Source organism: Rhinolophus sinicus, chromosome 2 (assembly GCF_057876585.1).
Source record: "Rhinolophus sinicus isolate RSI-liver-muscle chromosome 2, RSI-T2T, whole genome shotgun sequence".
Taxonomy (NCBI): Eukaryota; Metazoa; Chordata; class Mammalia; order Chiroptera; family Rhinolophidae; genus Rhinolophus; species Rhinolophus sinicus.
Window position 1 is genome coordinate 169204789 of NC_142502.1, and position 15413 is coordinate 169220201.

Consider the following 15413-nt stretch of genomic DNA (forward strand, 5'->3'; position numbering starts at 1 on the left):
AAACCCCAAAAAACAAACAAATGCACAAAGAAACATGTCCCAAATGAAAGAACAGGACAAAACTCCAGAAAAATAACTAAACATAATGGAAACAAGAAATCTACCAGATGCAGAGTTCAAAACACTGGTTATAAGGATGCTCAATGATCTCAGGGAGAACTTTAACAAAGAGACAGTAAACATAAAAATACAAATAGAAAACAAAAGAGAACCAGTCAAAAATAAAGAATACAGTAAGTGAAATGAAGAATACATTAGAGAGAATCAACAGTAGACTGGATGAAGTAGGGGCTCGAGTCAGCAATTTGACTGAGAAAGTAGCAGAAATACCTCATCAGAAAAGAAAAAAGAAAAAAAAAAAAAAAGGCCAGTTTAAGGGGCCTCTGGGACAACATCAAGCATACCACTATTTGCATCAATGCGGTACCGAAAAAGAGGGCAAGGAATTGAAAACCTAATTAAAGAAATGACCAAAAACTTGCCTAACCTGGTGAAGGAAATAGATATACAAGCCCAGGAAACACAGAGAGTCTCAAACAAGATGAATGCAAAGAAGCCCATACCAAGATGCAGCAAAATTAAAATGCCAAAGGTTAATGACAAAGAGAGACTCTCAAAAGCAGCAACAGAAAAGCAGTTAGTTACCTACAACGGAGCTCCCATAAGACTGTCAGCTGATTTCTCAACAGAAATTTTGAAGGCTAGAAGGGACTAGCACAAAATATTCAAAGTGATGAAAAGTAAGGTCCTACTACCAAGATTATTCAGCAAGGTTATCATTTAGAATCGAAGGACAGATGAAGAGCTCCCCAGACAAGAAAAAGCTAGAGTTCATCACCACCAAACCAGTATTACAAGAAATGTTAAAGGGACTTCTACAAGAAGATGGGGGTAAGAGGGAAGAACATAAATAATAAAATACGAATAACTATGTATCTATCAACAATCACTTTAAATGTAAATGAATTAAACGCTCCAATCAAAAGACATAGGTTGGCTGAATGGATAAGAAAACAAGACCCTTACATATGCTGACTACAAGAGACTCACCTCAGATAGCAAGACACACAGACTGAAAGTAAAATGATGGAAAAAGAAATTTATGAAAATGATAAAATATTTAAAAAGATGGAGTAGCAATACTTATACCAGACAAAACAGACACCATAACAAGAGACAAAGAAGGACTCAGTAATCCCACTTCTGGGTATTTATCTAAAGAAACCCAAAACATTACTTCAAAGGGACATGAACATCCATATGTTCACTGCAGCATTATTTACAATGGCCAAGATATGTCCACCAATGGATGAACTGACAAAGAAGAGATGGTATGAATATACAATTACTTAGCCATAAAAAAGAATGAAATCTTGCTATCTACAACAACATGGATGGACCTAGAGGGTATCGTGAGTGGAGTCAAAGACAAATGCCATATGATTTCATTTCCATGTGGAATCTAAAGAACAAAATGAACAAATGAAACAGAAAGAAACTCACAGATACAGAGAACACTTTGAAGGTTGCCAGATGGGAGGATTGGGGGGATGGGTGAGAAAGGGGAGGGATTAAGAAGTACAAATTGATAGTTACAAAACAGTCACAGGGATGTAAAGTATAGCATAAGGAATATAGTCAATAATATTGTTATAATTATGTATGGTGCCAGATGGGTACTAGATTTATGGGTTGATCACTTTGTAAGTTATATAAATGTCTAATCAATATGTTGTACACCTGAAACTAATATAATATTGTATGTCAACTTTAACTGAAAAATAAAAAATTAGAAGAATAAAACCAAAAAGATAAAAAAAATTAAATGCTATTTCTCAATATTACTATTTAAAATTTAGTGCCACAGTTATTTATTCAGTGTTTTATAAAACAAATATTTATTGAAACTTTCTCTGGGCCAGGCTGTACAAGTTTCTGGGAATACCAGAGTGAATACACAGGTCCTGCTCTCAAAGAGCTTACAGTCTAGGAAGTGAGAAAGACAAGTATTATTTTAACATAGTCTGGTAAGGGCTATAGGTGCTATTGGTAAAAAGCAGCAAACTATCATATGAGCATAAAGGAAGCACCTAACAGATCTTGAGACATGATGTGCAAAGGCTCATGAAAGCTAAAGGACATGTAAGAGTTATTATGCTGATAAGGATGGGGGGGTAGGAGCTAGAAAACAATTCCGGCAGACAGAACAGCATGTTCAAATTAGGTGCAAAGTCCTAATTCTTACAGCACAATCTGTAAGCTATTCATTGTGGCTGGAATATGGATGTGTGCAAAAAAACAGGCTGTAAAGGTAAGAAGCTTCACTACATATGGCTTTGTGTGCCATGTTAAACAGGATTATCTTGAGGGCTATAGAAAAAAAAAATTGAAGCATTTTAAGGATGTGGCATGGTCAAATTTTTAAAAATTTAAGTCTGCTACACAATGACAAATGTTTTAAAGAAGAACGTAGCTGGAAGGTATTTGGTAAGCCAAAAATATTAAACAATAAACTTTTACCCAATTTCTGTGCGTAAGTAGGGATTATACAAAATTTACAAAAGATAGAGCATGTGAATGAAACTATTTTTTTTACCATATTCAGTCAATAAAAAAATAAAAAGAAACTTAACAGTGACAATAGCTTAGGCACAGAAACGTGGTCATTTTCTATGTAGGCTATCCATGAAAGATCCATGAATTTTTCTGATAAAATTGTGTGTACCACTTTTAACACTGAAATCAGAATCAATCAACTGCTTATGTTTATACAAGATTCAAAGAACTATATATATGCTTTATACAGGCATAAAACGACCAATTCCTCTAACAAAATTTAGATTTAACACCATATCCTCCAAACCATAAGATATACTGGCATCTACAATCGCAGAAAAAAAGCTGCAATAAGATGCTTGACTAACACCTTGACTTTCTCCAGCCACTGGCCTTCTGAAAGTTGCTGTTGTATCAGACTATCTGGCACTCAAGAAAGCCAAGCAGCAGAGGTAGGGGGGGTCCGCCTCAATACTCAACTCACAACCCTATTTACGCCAGCGTTAGCATCGCTGCTGTAAGCATCACTATTACGGTCGTGGCTGCTGTGCACTGGTTTTCAGATCTTTTGTTGGTGCTGTAGTCGCGGACTCCGGCAAAGACTTATTTCCGATACAGAGTAAATCACAGCGGGGGAAGCCATAAACTCGCCAGGAGCTGAAAACTCGGCCTGGAGCCATCCGGGAATCACGAATCACGGGCGGCAAAGTAACGGAGTGAGGGAGAGTGGGAATCAGAGCGCTGGGGGAAATCTTTCGGACACCAGCCGCTTCTCCCGGGGCACTGGGGAAGGACTCTGACGACCCCTCCTGTGGGCAGCCGTGGCGTTTCAAGGCCGCTTCAGGACCATACAAGGTAAGAGGAATCACTTACGAGACAAACCCTCATGCCCCCCACCAACTCACCATGATAAGGAGCCCCACAGCTCCCGCCGGAAGACGCTCTGGGAGCTGGTTTTTTGCCGTAAAGCGGAAAGGGTGGGGCGTGAGAAGTGGATTGGCGGCGAGCGACGCGGGGGCGGAAGTGCGTGTCCGGGCCTCCTGTTCCAGCCCCACCCCCTTCCCGGCAGCCCCTGCGTTCTATCGAAGCGAAGGCGGTGGCTAGAACGCCTCAGAGCCCTCAGAGGAGTGGGTGGAGCGTTAAAGAGCGGAAGGTATCAGTTCTAAACCACACCTTGTATTTAGTTGTCATTCTATTTGATTTCCTTCACTAAGGAACAGTTCCTTAGTTTTTCTTACTTGAATTTCATGATCTTTTGAAGTTATATAACAGTTATTTTGTAGAATGCTTATGGAGTAAATTTAGATTATGCAACTTTGACAGGGATATCACAAGTGATTATTGCATTTTTCTCATTGACCCTATTATGTGAAATTTGACTCATTAATGATAACTTTCATTGGCATTTACCAGGTTTTTTCCACTATAAAGTAACTCCCCCTTTCTAATTAATGTTTTGTGGGGATGTATTTTGAAACCATGTAAATCCTCTTAATCACTTTTTTTTTTTTTAAGGAGAGCGCACCTCACAGCTGCCCATGCGGGATCCAACTGGCAATCTTGGTGCTACCAGCGCCACGCTCTAACCAACTGAGCTAACTGGCCACCCCGTTTCATCACACTTTTGATTTATCCTTTTACTTATTTAGATATTCACATTGGCTTATTGTTTCTTATTTTATCTGATGGGTCATAATCCATTGCTATAGTTAATTTTGATGTTCACATTTGTCTAGTGGGAGGCACTCCAATGATTCATCATCAGTCTTGAGCACTTTCTTCTTTTCTGGCACAAGATATTTCAAGTTCATCATATATGTTCTGTCCGCAACCGTGGAATGGGCCATTTCACAAAGGAGCCCTCTTTCCTTTAGTGGCTATTATAGACTGAATGTTTTGTGTCCCTCTAGACACAAATTCGTATGTTAAAGCCCTACACCTCAATGTGATGGTATTTGGACGTGGGATCTTTGGGAAATAATTAGGGTTAGATGAGGTCATAAGGGTGGGACCCTCATGATGGGGTTAGTGCCCTTATAAGAAGAGATACCAGAGAACTTGCTGTCTTTGCCTTGTGAGGGTACAGTGAGAAGGTGGCTGTTTCCAAGCCCAGTGAGAGCTCTCTCCAGAAACCAATAGGCTGGCACCTTGATCCTGGATTTGTCTACCCTACATAACTGTAAAAATAAATTTCTGTTGTTTAAGTCACCAAGTCTATGGTATTTCTGTTAGGGCAGCCCAAGTAGACTAAAACTTTGATACCAAGAAGTGAGGTGCTCTTTACAAAAGACCTAAAAATGTGGCAGCTTTAGCAGACTAAGTGGAGAATTTGGAAGGCAAGACATGGGTGTTATGTGTGCTCCTTGCTTTTGGGGATGTAACTGCTCCCAGGTCTCTCAATGGAGAGAACTAGGAAATATATATATGTGGATATTCACATCTTTACATCTACATTTCATCTATTTTTATATAACTTAAATCACGAATTCATACTTTTAAATCCTATCCCAACCCAACCCCACAGGTTTCATTCTTTGCGTTTTCTGTATTTATAACCCTTGTATTCATAACCTTTCTGTATTTATAATTCATAACTTTCTCTGACAGTGAGAAATATGTCTCTGCTATGGTTAATATATTATTTATCAGGTCTCCTGTAACCAATGTGCCATATTTACTAACACCTTTCCCCCCACACTCCTCTCTATACGTGAGTGCTTATTCCTCATTAGAGGTAGTCCCTGCTCATCATATAATTTCCTCACTCTGTCCCTAACACCCCATAACAAGCTGCCCATCATTGTAGACACCTTCCTTGTCCCACTTGGTCTCTTGACACCCCCACTTTGGGCCACCCTATGTCCACTCTCCCCATTGTGACCATGTTTTGAACCACTGTGAAATAGCAGGATTGAGATTGCTATCCTTAGAAAGGCCTGTTAGCAAGGTTGGTGTTTGGCTGGCATCTGGGAACTTGAATTTGGGGTACATTTCCTACCATTGCTTAACTGATAAAGTGGCTCACTATTGCCTAAGACATGCCTAACACTTCCACACGTTTTTATAACCTGATGCTAGAGGAATTAAGTCTACCCTGTGTAATTCCATTGGAAGAGAGAAGTCTTGGAAGCTGGTGCTTGGTTTCCTTTGGACTTTGTGCCATACTTTTTTCCTTTGCTGGGTGACAGATTACAATATGCATCCTTATCAGTCTACCTAATATTAATACTATACCACTTTGTGTATAATATTACCTTATTTCAATATAATTCCATTTACTGCTCTCTCCTGTCCTGTGCTATTTTTTCTCTTTTACTTCTACATATAAATACCACACACTGTAAATTTTTTTAAACAGCCGATAAATTAAAAAAAATTCTTTCATATTAACTGACATATATATCATTTCCAAAGTTCTTAATTCCTTCCAGGAGATACGGGTCCCCATTGAGGATAATTTTCCATCAGCCTAAAGAATTTCTTAAAGCATTTCCTATGTCAGTATGCTACCAACATATTCTTACTGTTTTAACAGCTTTTGCTTTGCTTGAATATTTTAACTATAGAATTTTAACTTTTGTTAATTTGTAAAGATGTCATTACATCATTTCCTGGATTCTGTTTTTTTTCTTTGGTAGCCTTCATTTTTGTTTTGGATTCTATTATTCCTGAAGAATTTAGCCATCACTTTTACTGTTGATTTGAATATAATGTCATTTCCTTTCCCTGGCTGCTTTTATAATAAGATTTTTTGCTGTTTTTTTTGGCAGTATGATGTACCCAGATGTGATCTTTTTTGTATTTATATAGCTTGGGGTTCACTGGACCTCTTAAACATCTAAGTTGATATCTTTCAATAATTTTGGGACATTTGCAGGCATTACTGTTTCAAACATTTCTTTTGCCCCATTTTCTTCCTTTCCTCTCCTTCTGGACCTCAAATGACAGGTACATTAGACTGATATTGTTCCAAAGGTCTCAAACCTCTACTATTCTCTCTGTGCTTCAGGTTGATAATTGTATTGGCTGTCTTCCAGTTGTCTTTCTTCTGCTGTGTCCACTTTACTGTTAAGCTCTTCCAGTGACTGTATTTCAGATACTGTATGTTTCATTTCAGATTTTTATTTTTCATTACCAGAACTGTTTTTTAGTTTTCAGTTCTTTGCTGAGTCCCAATCATTTCGTCCTTCATCTTTTTTCCCCTGTAAATTCTTTGACATATTTTAAATAATTTTCTGTTAATTCCAGTATAAGGGTCATCTGTGCATCTGCTTCTATATATTTTCTATTGATTATGGTTCATATAATTTCCCTGCATGCTTACTAATTGTTTACTGTGTACTGGGCTTTGTGGCTGATATGTTGTGAAGACTCTGGATTCTATCTTCTTCTAAAGACTGTTTTGTTCTGGCTAGCTGTTAAATTACTAATGGATAACCTTGATGCTGTGAAAGCTTGATTTCAGGCTTTGTGACAGTTGAGTTTCCTTCCATTCCGCCCATAGTCCTGAAGTACAGCCCTTTGTTCCAGGATGTTGTCCTTCTTCCTATGCATGGTCCTTTTTGGGTTTCAGTGAGAAACCTGAAGTGTAAAGCCCTCCTAGTGGAATTTGAATTTTAAACTCTGTATTCCCCCAGCAGTTGCTATCTCTGCTCAGTTCCTTAGACTTCAACTGCTGCTTTCTGTTGGATTCCTCTGAATAGCACACTGCACAGGTGGAATTTGTAGGCAGATCTTGGGGCTTATGTCTTTGAAGTTTTCTCCTCTTCAAGATTTCCCTCCTGATTTCCAGCTGTTCTACCGTGTTTCCCTGAAAATAAAACCTAGCCGGACCATCAGCTCTAATGTGTCTTTTGGAGCAAAAAATAATATAAGACCCGGGACCAGGTATAACATAACATAACATAACATAACATAACATAACATAAAACATAACATAACATAACATAACATAACACATAACATAACAACATAACATAACAAACATAACATAACATAACATATAACATAACACAACACATAACACATAACAAAATAAATATAACATAAAACGTAACATATAACATAAAACATAATATACCTAGTCTTATTTTACTGTAAGACTGCATCTTATGTAAGACCAGGTCTTATATTAATTTTTCCTCCAAAAGATGCATTAGAGCTGATGGTCTGGCTAGGTCTTATTTTCGGGGAAACACAGTAGAAACCTCAAATGACTCCTCAGCCCAGCAAGACTCACATTCTGCTTGAGTTCTATTTCCAAGCACATTGCACAAACTGGAACTGCCCTCAGGGTAAAAGCTAATTAATGTGGATCTCTTTTAGTATGTGATTTTGTGCAATTTCTACCTGTTTTGATTGCTCTCTCGTCTTCTAGTCACTTTCATATTTTGTTCAGAGTTTATAACTGCTATTGGCAAGAGAGTTGGTCTAATACAAGCTACTCCTTCATTACCAAACTACATCATCTGCAATCTCAAAATGTTTCAAATTAAAAAATTAAAGGCAAAATAAAGTTTATAATTTATTTCCAATCCATTAGGATAAAACCCACTTTATGCAACTAAACCTTTTAGTTCATTTCTTCTGAAGAAAAGTACAAAAGACCAGATTAAGATTGAGACAAGCATTTAAAGGAAAATCCTTTGACTCAGAGTCCAAAAACAAACTGTAAATGATTCATTCTACCAAAAGAATTAGTTTTTGTACAAAATATAAAGAATTTTACATTATAAACAAAGACCGCTGTATATTTACTTAAATTAGAATTCTAGCATCTGCTTTTTCTCCAATTCCTCCCAAGCACAAAACATATTTGCAAGTCAGAAATCTGATAACCTCAATGGGCAAACTGTCTTAGAATAAGCTTTTACCCTTAAGATATCTTGAAAGATAATATTGATTCTTTCCCTTGGCTTAGAGTTCAGTACATCAATAAGTTTTAATTTAGTTTATAAAACTCTGCCACATTAACATGAAGAGCACACTAAAATTTAATGTTTAAGCATTATCTTTTAGGAAGTAATATGACTCAGAGCTCATTGCAAAATGTAAAAGTTTACAATCTACGTCTAATATTAATTCAGAAAACCTCAGCAACTTCTATCTTTATTGAAAAAGACCAAACTAATCCTTTACGCCTTCTACTACATATCATTATCCTATTTTCATGGCCCTTCTATGAAAAGAAACACAGTTTAAAAGAAAACTTGGTCACAGTAAGTCATAGAAAATAGGTCTCTAGCACTAAGCTCAACTTCAGACTTGATCAGGACATGTATAAATGGATGGATATTCATAATTCTCTGACTCAATGTTTATGGCAATATTAACTTGACTTTCACATCTTTTAACATTTGAAATCTTTGTTATTTATAAACTTTCCCAATAAAATAGTGAGCTACATTAAATTATTGCAGATAGAATTATAGTAATTTTAAAGATTATATTTTAAAAGTTGAGCTTGAAGCACAGACCTTTACTATGACTAAACAGTTATCCAAGTATCAATAACATTAATCCTTTTCTAAATGAAAATACAAAATGAAATTTTATGAGCTTTATTGAAAATGTTTTAATCTGGGAGGTTCCCAATTCTTGTCATCATGTAATTATTTCATCATCGCCTTTGATTATCAGTATTTTGTAAATGATGCATTACTCTTTGAGACAATAAAAAGATACTACTCATGACCTCAGAAATATGCATGGTTCTGGCTTAAAAATTGTTTTTTTTTTTCTATTTATCTCAACCCTGACCCTCATTTTTATTATCCAGGGTGTTCTAAAGACATGATTAGAAGAGACATGATTTAAGTTATGTCTACAAACTCCATATGATGTTAAGAAATCATACATCTTGTATGCTCTTTAACAATAGCAAGAGTAAAATTAAGAAGAATGTATGTCTTCATTATAAAAATTCTTATCTAATAGGGGCAAGATTTTAACTTTAATTTGTTCTCTCAAAACCAAAGATATTTTTGATAAATGAAAAAGCTTTGTTGCTACTATAAAATTATTCTTTCCACCCATGACATTTCACATGAAAGCACCAAAGAAAATTTCTGTAAACAAACTTTTAACCAGTAAACTAAGGGCAAATATCCATTTGCCTTTATTACAATATTTAAAAGGCCATGATATGAGTCTCTACTTCCTAACGACGTTTTTATAATAAAAATCCAGGCATACTTATACAAACAAGAAATGAAATTACTGTACATTTTGAGGGAACAAAAGGCAGATTAACAGACTAAAACTTTTTTGTTAACAAAGTGAGCACAAGAAAGCTGTAAAATGTACTCAATGTATAAAAATTCAGTAAGTTTTTAAAGTTTTATTGAAGGGACTAATAATTATTAAGAATAAAAGATGGTAGATCCACTGGCTTATCATTATCCTGTAAACAGTAAGAAAGTAATAAGCAATAAGAAATGTCTTAGTTCACAGTACTTCCCTTCTCTTGCACAGGGATCACTTTTGCAATTGTTGAAATTGGCTTTTTTAAATATTAGAGTAATTATAGCAGAACATAAACTCCATTAGGAGTAAGTTAACAGTCTACAACAGATTTCTGATAAACCTATTAGAAAAAAAATACTGCAGGTCACGTAAGAATTGATCTACATGTATGACAGAGTGACTCAAAACTTCGAAGCTTCTCTATTTTACTAGATTTGTTTTGCTGCTATCATATTGTTTTCTAAATTGTTTGGTAGAAAGGTACTGGAAAAATAAAAAGTAAAAAGAATTATTTAATGTCTATGAAGAAAAAATAATTGTTTAATATTTATGAAGAAAAAGCCTTTAAAATTCTTTTTACTATAACTATTACACAGAAAAAAGTTTATTTTGGCACACGATTTGTAGAAAGAAAAGGGGAAAAAGAATCTTAAGAGTGTTTGGCATTCCAATCATCCATGGTAAAGACAACAGTAGGAAAGGAAAATAGGAAAAATTACTATTTTAAGAAAAAAACGTCAAAAGACAACCAACCAACAGCTCTTGTGTCTTCTGCTACTTACTGTCTCTGGAATACTTTCGTCTGCAACACAATATACACAAAATTATTATTTACATTATGCTTATATTGGTAAAGAAGACCAGAATCAGTTTCTGTTGTGCTCTAACTTACAGTGCCCATCGGGATAACCATGACCATCAAGGCAAGAAAGCCTTAAACAAAATATTCCATTTGCATTGTATATTTTATTTAAATTTGTTTTATGGTTCATCTTCTGGGATGCACAAATAATTATAAGACTTTGAAAAGTCCTGTAAACTTAGGCTGCGTTTCTGTAGCTGATAACTATGCATTGAAGATGGTGTTTCTCTTTTGGAAAGTAACATTTTCTGCAGGCTGACAAAGGTATTTTCTTAAACGGTGGTATCTCCAAAGTCCTTGTTCCAACGTATGTATGCTTCTAAGGTTTGAGGGCTCACACTGCGTTTTATCTTTTTCAAGGATTCAGTGAAGTCAGATAATCGAATATTTCTCATCTAGATTATAAAAAAGCACATGACAATACAAGTGATGAACATATATACAGTAGTTAACTCAATAATGGAGTAAAGCTAAGATGCTGTTTATTAATGTTATAAATATATATAGCTGTAATCTTAGAAAATCATGCCAATCATCTTATTTTACATATTATTACTGGGCAAGTTTGTTATTAATATAAGAAATCTTATAAAAATGCTATACTAATATACTTTCATTACATGTGTTTAGTTTCTTAGGCATTGACATTTGAAATCATAATATTTTCCCATTATGAAAACAAGACACACTCGTAGAAAATTTGACAAAATATAGACAAGCAGAAAAAAGAAATCACTCACTCCCAGTTCCCCCATTCAGATATACAACCACTCCTTATCTGCTTCCATTTTTTTTCCTGTTTATAGTTTCACAGAATTTTGCATTTTCAAGTCTCACTCACTACATACTCTAGCTAAAATTCATGCTAGGTTTATTAAAAAAGAAAGAGGGGGTTTACAAGAAGCACATGGGATTTTTATTTATTGAAAATATTGTCTTTTACTACAACATGTAGGATGCTTGTAGCTTAAATTTTCCAATATTAATATTGCATTATAAAGTATTTTAATATTAATTTGGTCTTCTTTCCTGACATTGTAATTGTTTTTGAGCATGTAGAATATAACAAAGCTGAGTTAATAAATAATCTACATTTACCTAAGGATTTTTAAAAGGCAACATGGAGTCCAGCACAAAATGACCAGTATTAAAAATTGTCACCAGTAGATACATATATAGTTTCCCCCAAAATAACAAGTTAAAGGAGAATTTGAGACAAAACTTCAACAAGTGATACTTACTTAGTCTTTTTTTAAAATTCTTTTTATTGGGGTATATTGGGAAACAGTGTGTTTTTCTAGGACCCATCAGCTCCATGTCAAGTCGTTTTCAATCTAGTTGTGGGGGGGGGGGGCGCAGCTCACTGGCCCATGTGGGAATCGAACCAGTGACCTTGGTGTTATGAGTACTGCGCTCTAACCACTGAGCAAACCGGTTGCCCTATAGTTTTTTTATTATTCTTATAAAACCCAGTCTAACTATCACTTCACATCCTCTCTGATATCTCCAAAAGCACAGAATAAGACAGTCACCTATACTTGTAGCCTAATCTGAAAAACTAGTCTAAAAGAAAAAGGATATGTGAACCCTATATATTTTGTCTTTAACTGTAAACATACACTGGCTCTTCCTAAAGCCCAACGTGTAGAAGAATGATGAATGTAATGTGAGAGTTTTTTATGATCTTCCTAAATAAAATCTGTTACAGAAATTAAGGTTTTAAAAGCTTTTGAAGAAATTCTAAGGTTTTAAAAGCTTTTGATGAAATTCTAATTTAAGTGTATAGTTTGGTGTATGTATATATATGAAATTTATATATAGTAATTTAAACTAAGAGACTAATGTATACAACAGGAAAAAGCAACTGGTAGCTAGTTCAGCACAGAGGTAAAGTAAATTGCAAAGATGTCATATTAAAACAAAATAATAGGGGCGGCCAGATGGCTCTGTTGGTTAGAGCGCAAGCTCTCAACAACAAGGTTGCTAGTTCAATTCCCACATGGGATGGTGGGCTGTGCCCCCTGCAACTAAGATTGAAAATGGCAACTGGACTTGGAGCTGAGCTGCGCCCTCCACAACTAGATTGAAGGACAACGACTTGGAGCTGATAAGCCCTGGAAAAACACACTGTTCCCCAATTTAAAAAAAAAAAAAAAGACTTGAAAAATAATAAAATAATAAAGTTAAAGTTAAATTGGATACAGACTGTGTGCTTTAAAAACAAAGTACATTATACCCTAAATTTATAGTCAACAATTTCCAGTACTATCTCTTAAAAAGACAGAATTTGAACACAATTATTTGAGTTTCTATTCTTTTAAAGACAAAATCGGTCTATCTCACCTAAATTTGTGTATAAACACCAGTACCTGACAATACACTGAGTTAATAAACTTGTACCAAATAATGACAAAATTCTAGTATACAATTTTACAAACCAAAGTACTTGTATTTTCCTCTCATCTCATAAATGGGACTGACAGAATGAATTTCCTTAATCTCTATAATAAAATGCCATTGTTGAGTATTTATGTATTTTAAAATTATTTAATGGACATATATATTTTTTACTCTTGCGAGACTGTTTTAAGTGCTTTATAAATATTAACTAATTAAGTCAGGATTCACATCTAAAAGCAACTACCAAATTATTAACAATAAAACCGTTAGATTAAAAATAACTTAAACTGGATAAAAGAATACACTAGAACCAAAAATTATAACAATGTAACCTGACTATACATAATTAGTGGGGTGGTACCAGTAATCTTACTTCTTGTAATTCATTCAGAAGTTTTAAGTTTTAATTCTAGCATTGTTACCTGAAATTTAGTTTAAAATAATGTTATGGCTTATATATTTATAAAATAGATACAATTATATTTTTAGGTGTGGGATTTTAAAAAATCAAGTAGATATGTTACAATATTGAATGAATTAGTAGTATTTTAAGAATCTGTGTATTTTCAGGCTCTTGTCATTGGAGTGGGCTAACTTAACACCAGTACTAATAAAAACAAAGTAGTATACATTTCTACATCCAGAGTCTTAATATTTTCATTAAAATGAACCAAGGTTCCTACAGAGTTGCTGATTCCATGTCTTGGGATAGACAAATTCAAGATATGCTTTGCTCCCAGAAAGCAAGAATGCTTTTCAAAGTTCTAAAATAGTGTTGAGAGGGCTCATCTTAATATAAAAACAGATTGCACTGGCCAAGTGTGACCCTTTAAATATTTAAAAAAAAAATTATAATTGAATTTACAGATATGGCAGACATTTTCTGACATGTCACCTAATGATTCCTGATTCTTGTTGTATGTGCCCTTGTGTAATCCCTTCCCGAGTGTGCAATGGACCTAAGAACAGAATACAGCAAAAGTAATAGGATGTCACTTCCAGGATTAGGTAATAAAGACTATGATTTCCATCTTGCTGGTACTCTCTGTCTTCCTGGCTTGTTGGCTTTGATGAAGCAAACTACTATGTTGGAGAGGTTTATGTGGCAAAGAAGTAAAGGCGGACTTCAGCTAACAGCCAGAGAAAACTGAGGCTGTCTGTCAGCCCAATAACCAGGAGGAAATGAATTTGGCAAATAATTACGTGAGTGAGCTTAGAAACAGATCTTTCCCAGTGGAACCTTGCAATGACTATAGCCCCAGCCAACTTCTTAATTCCAGCTTTGTAAGAGACCCTGGGCCAAGACCTTGACTGCAGCCCTGGGAGAGAATCTGAGCAGAGGACTCAGCTAAGCTGTGCCCATATTCCTGACCTGGTGAAAATGTAAGATAATAAATATGTGTCATTTTCAGCTGCTAAGTTTTTGGGTAAATTTTTATTATACAGCAATGGATACCTATTGCAACAGAATTATCTTGTTTTATAATCATGAAAATACCAAAGTTACTAAAAAAAACATTATAGACTCAAAATTTCTTTACTCTTCAAATAAAACAGGAACTATATTTAGGTTGACTTTGTTCAGTGAAGAAGAAAAATGTTCAAGTTTGGTTGCATGTACATTCTTAGGATAGGTAAAACATATACAAAGGTTAAGAGGGCCACTATCAGGGCGGCTGAATAGCTCAGTTGGTTTGGAGCACAAGCTCTGAGCAGCAAGGTTGCCGATTCAATTCCCACATGGGCCAGTGAGCTGTGCCTTCCACAACTACATTGAAGATGAGCTGCAGCTGAGTTTCTGATGGGCTGCCGCCCCCTGCAACTAAAGACTGAAAACGGCTACTGGACTTGGAGCTGAGCTGGGTGCCTTTCACGAGAATAAAGGACAACTAGGAGCTGATGGACCCTGGAGAAACACACTGTTCCCCAATATTCCCCAATAAAATTTAAAAAAAATAAAAGCCAGTTTGTTCCCTTTTTAAAAAACAAAAAGAGGGCCACTATCAATGGAAAACTCGTGTCTTATCTCACAAAATAATGGGAAGATTCCTAAGAATTTGCACTATTCCCTAAGCAGCCACCTATTTGCTTTCACAAAATTATTATAAGATATTAATGAAAGTGTATCAAAGCATTCCATTTATAGGTACAAGCAAGTGACCTTCCCAATGGATCTTCCCAAGAAATGCCATGGCCCAGGAGCTTGAGATAGAGTGAAGAATACTACTAGTAGATATGGAGCTGAGTAGATTTTGCCTGTTAAGTCAATTAAGAACTTGTAGACTGTCTCTTACTGCAATTTATTTGCCAGTTGGCGGTTTTAGCTCATTATTGCTTTGATTGGTTCCTT

The 15413-nt window shown here is 35.3% G+C and overlaps 2 protein-coding genes across 5 annotated transcripts in view; both read right to left on the reverse strand.

Moving 5' to 3' along the window:
* Positions 1-3593, reverse strand: part of SLC30A6 (solute carrier family 30 member 6) — a 33375-nt gene extending 29782 nt beyond the window's left edge. The window contains exon 1 of the mRNA XM_019741662.3: positions 3462-3593. Coding sequence (XP_019597221.2) covers positions 3462-3464 — 3 coding nt within the window. The 5' untranslated portion in view covers positions 3465-3593. The remainder of the gene's footprint in view (positions 1-3461) is intronic.
* Positions 3594-8067: 4474 nt separating this feature from the next.
* SPAST (spastin) overlaps positions 8068-15413 on the reverse strand; it is a 50054-nt gene continuing 42708 nt past the window's right edge. For all 4 annotated transcript variants that reach the window (XM_019741577.3, XM_074331859.2, XM_019741586.3 and 1 more), the window contains one exon: positions 8068-11058. In XM_019741577.3, coding sequence (XP_019597136.2) covers positions 10936-11058 — 123 coding nt within the window. In that variant the 3' untranslated portion in view covers positions 8068-10935. The remainder of the gene's footprint in view (positions 11059-15413) is intronic.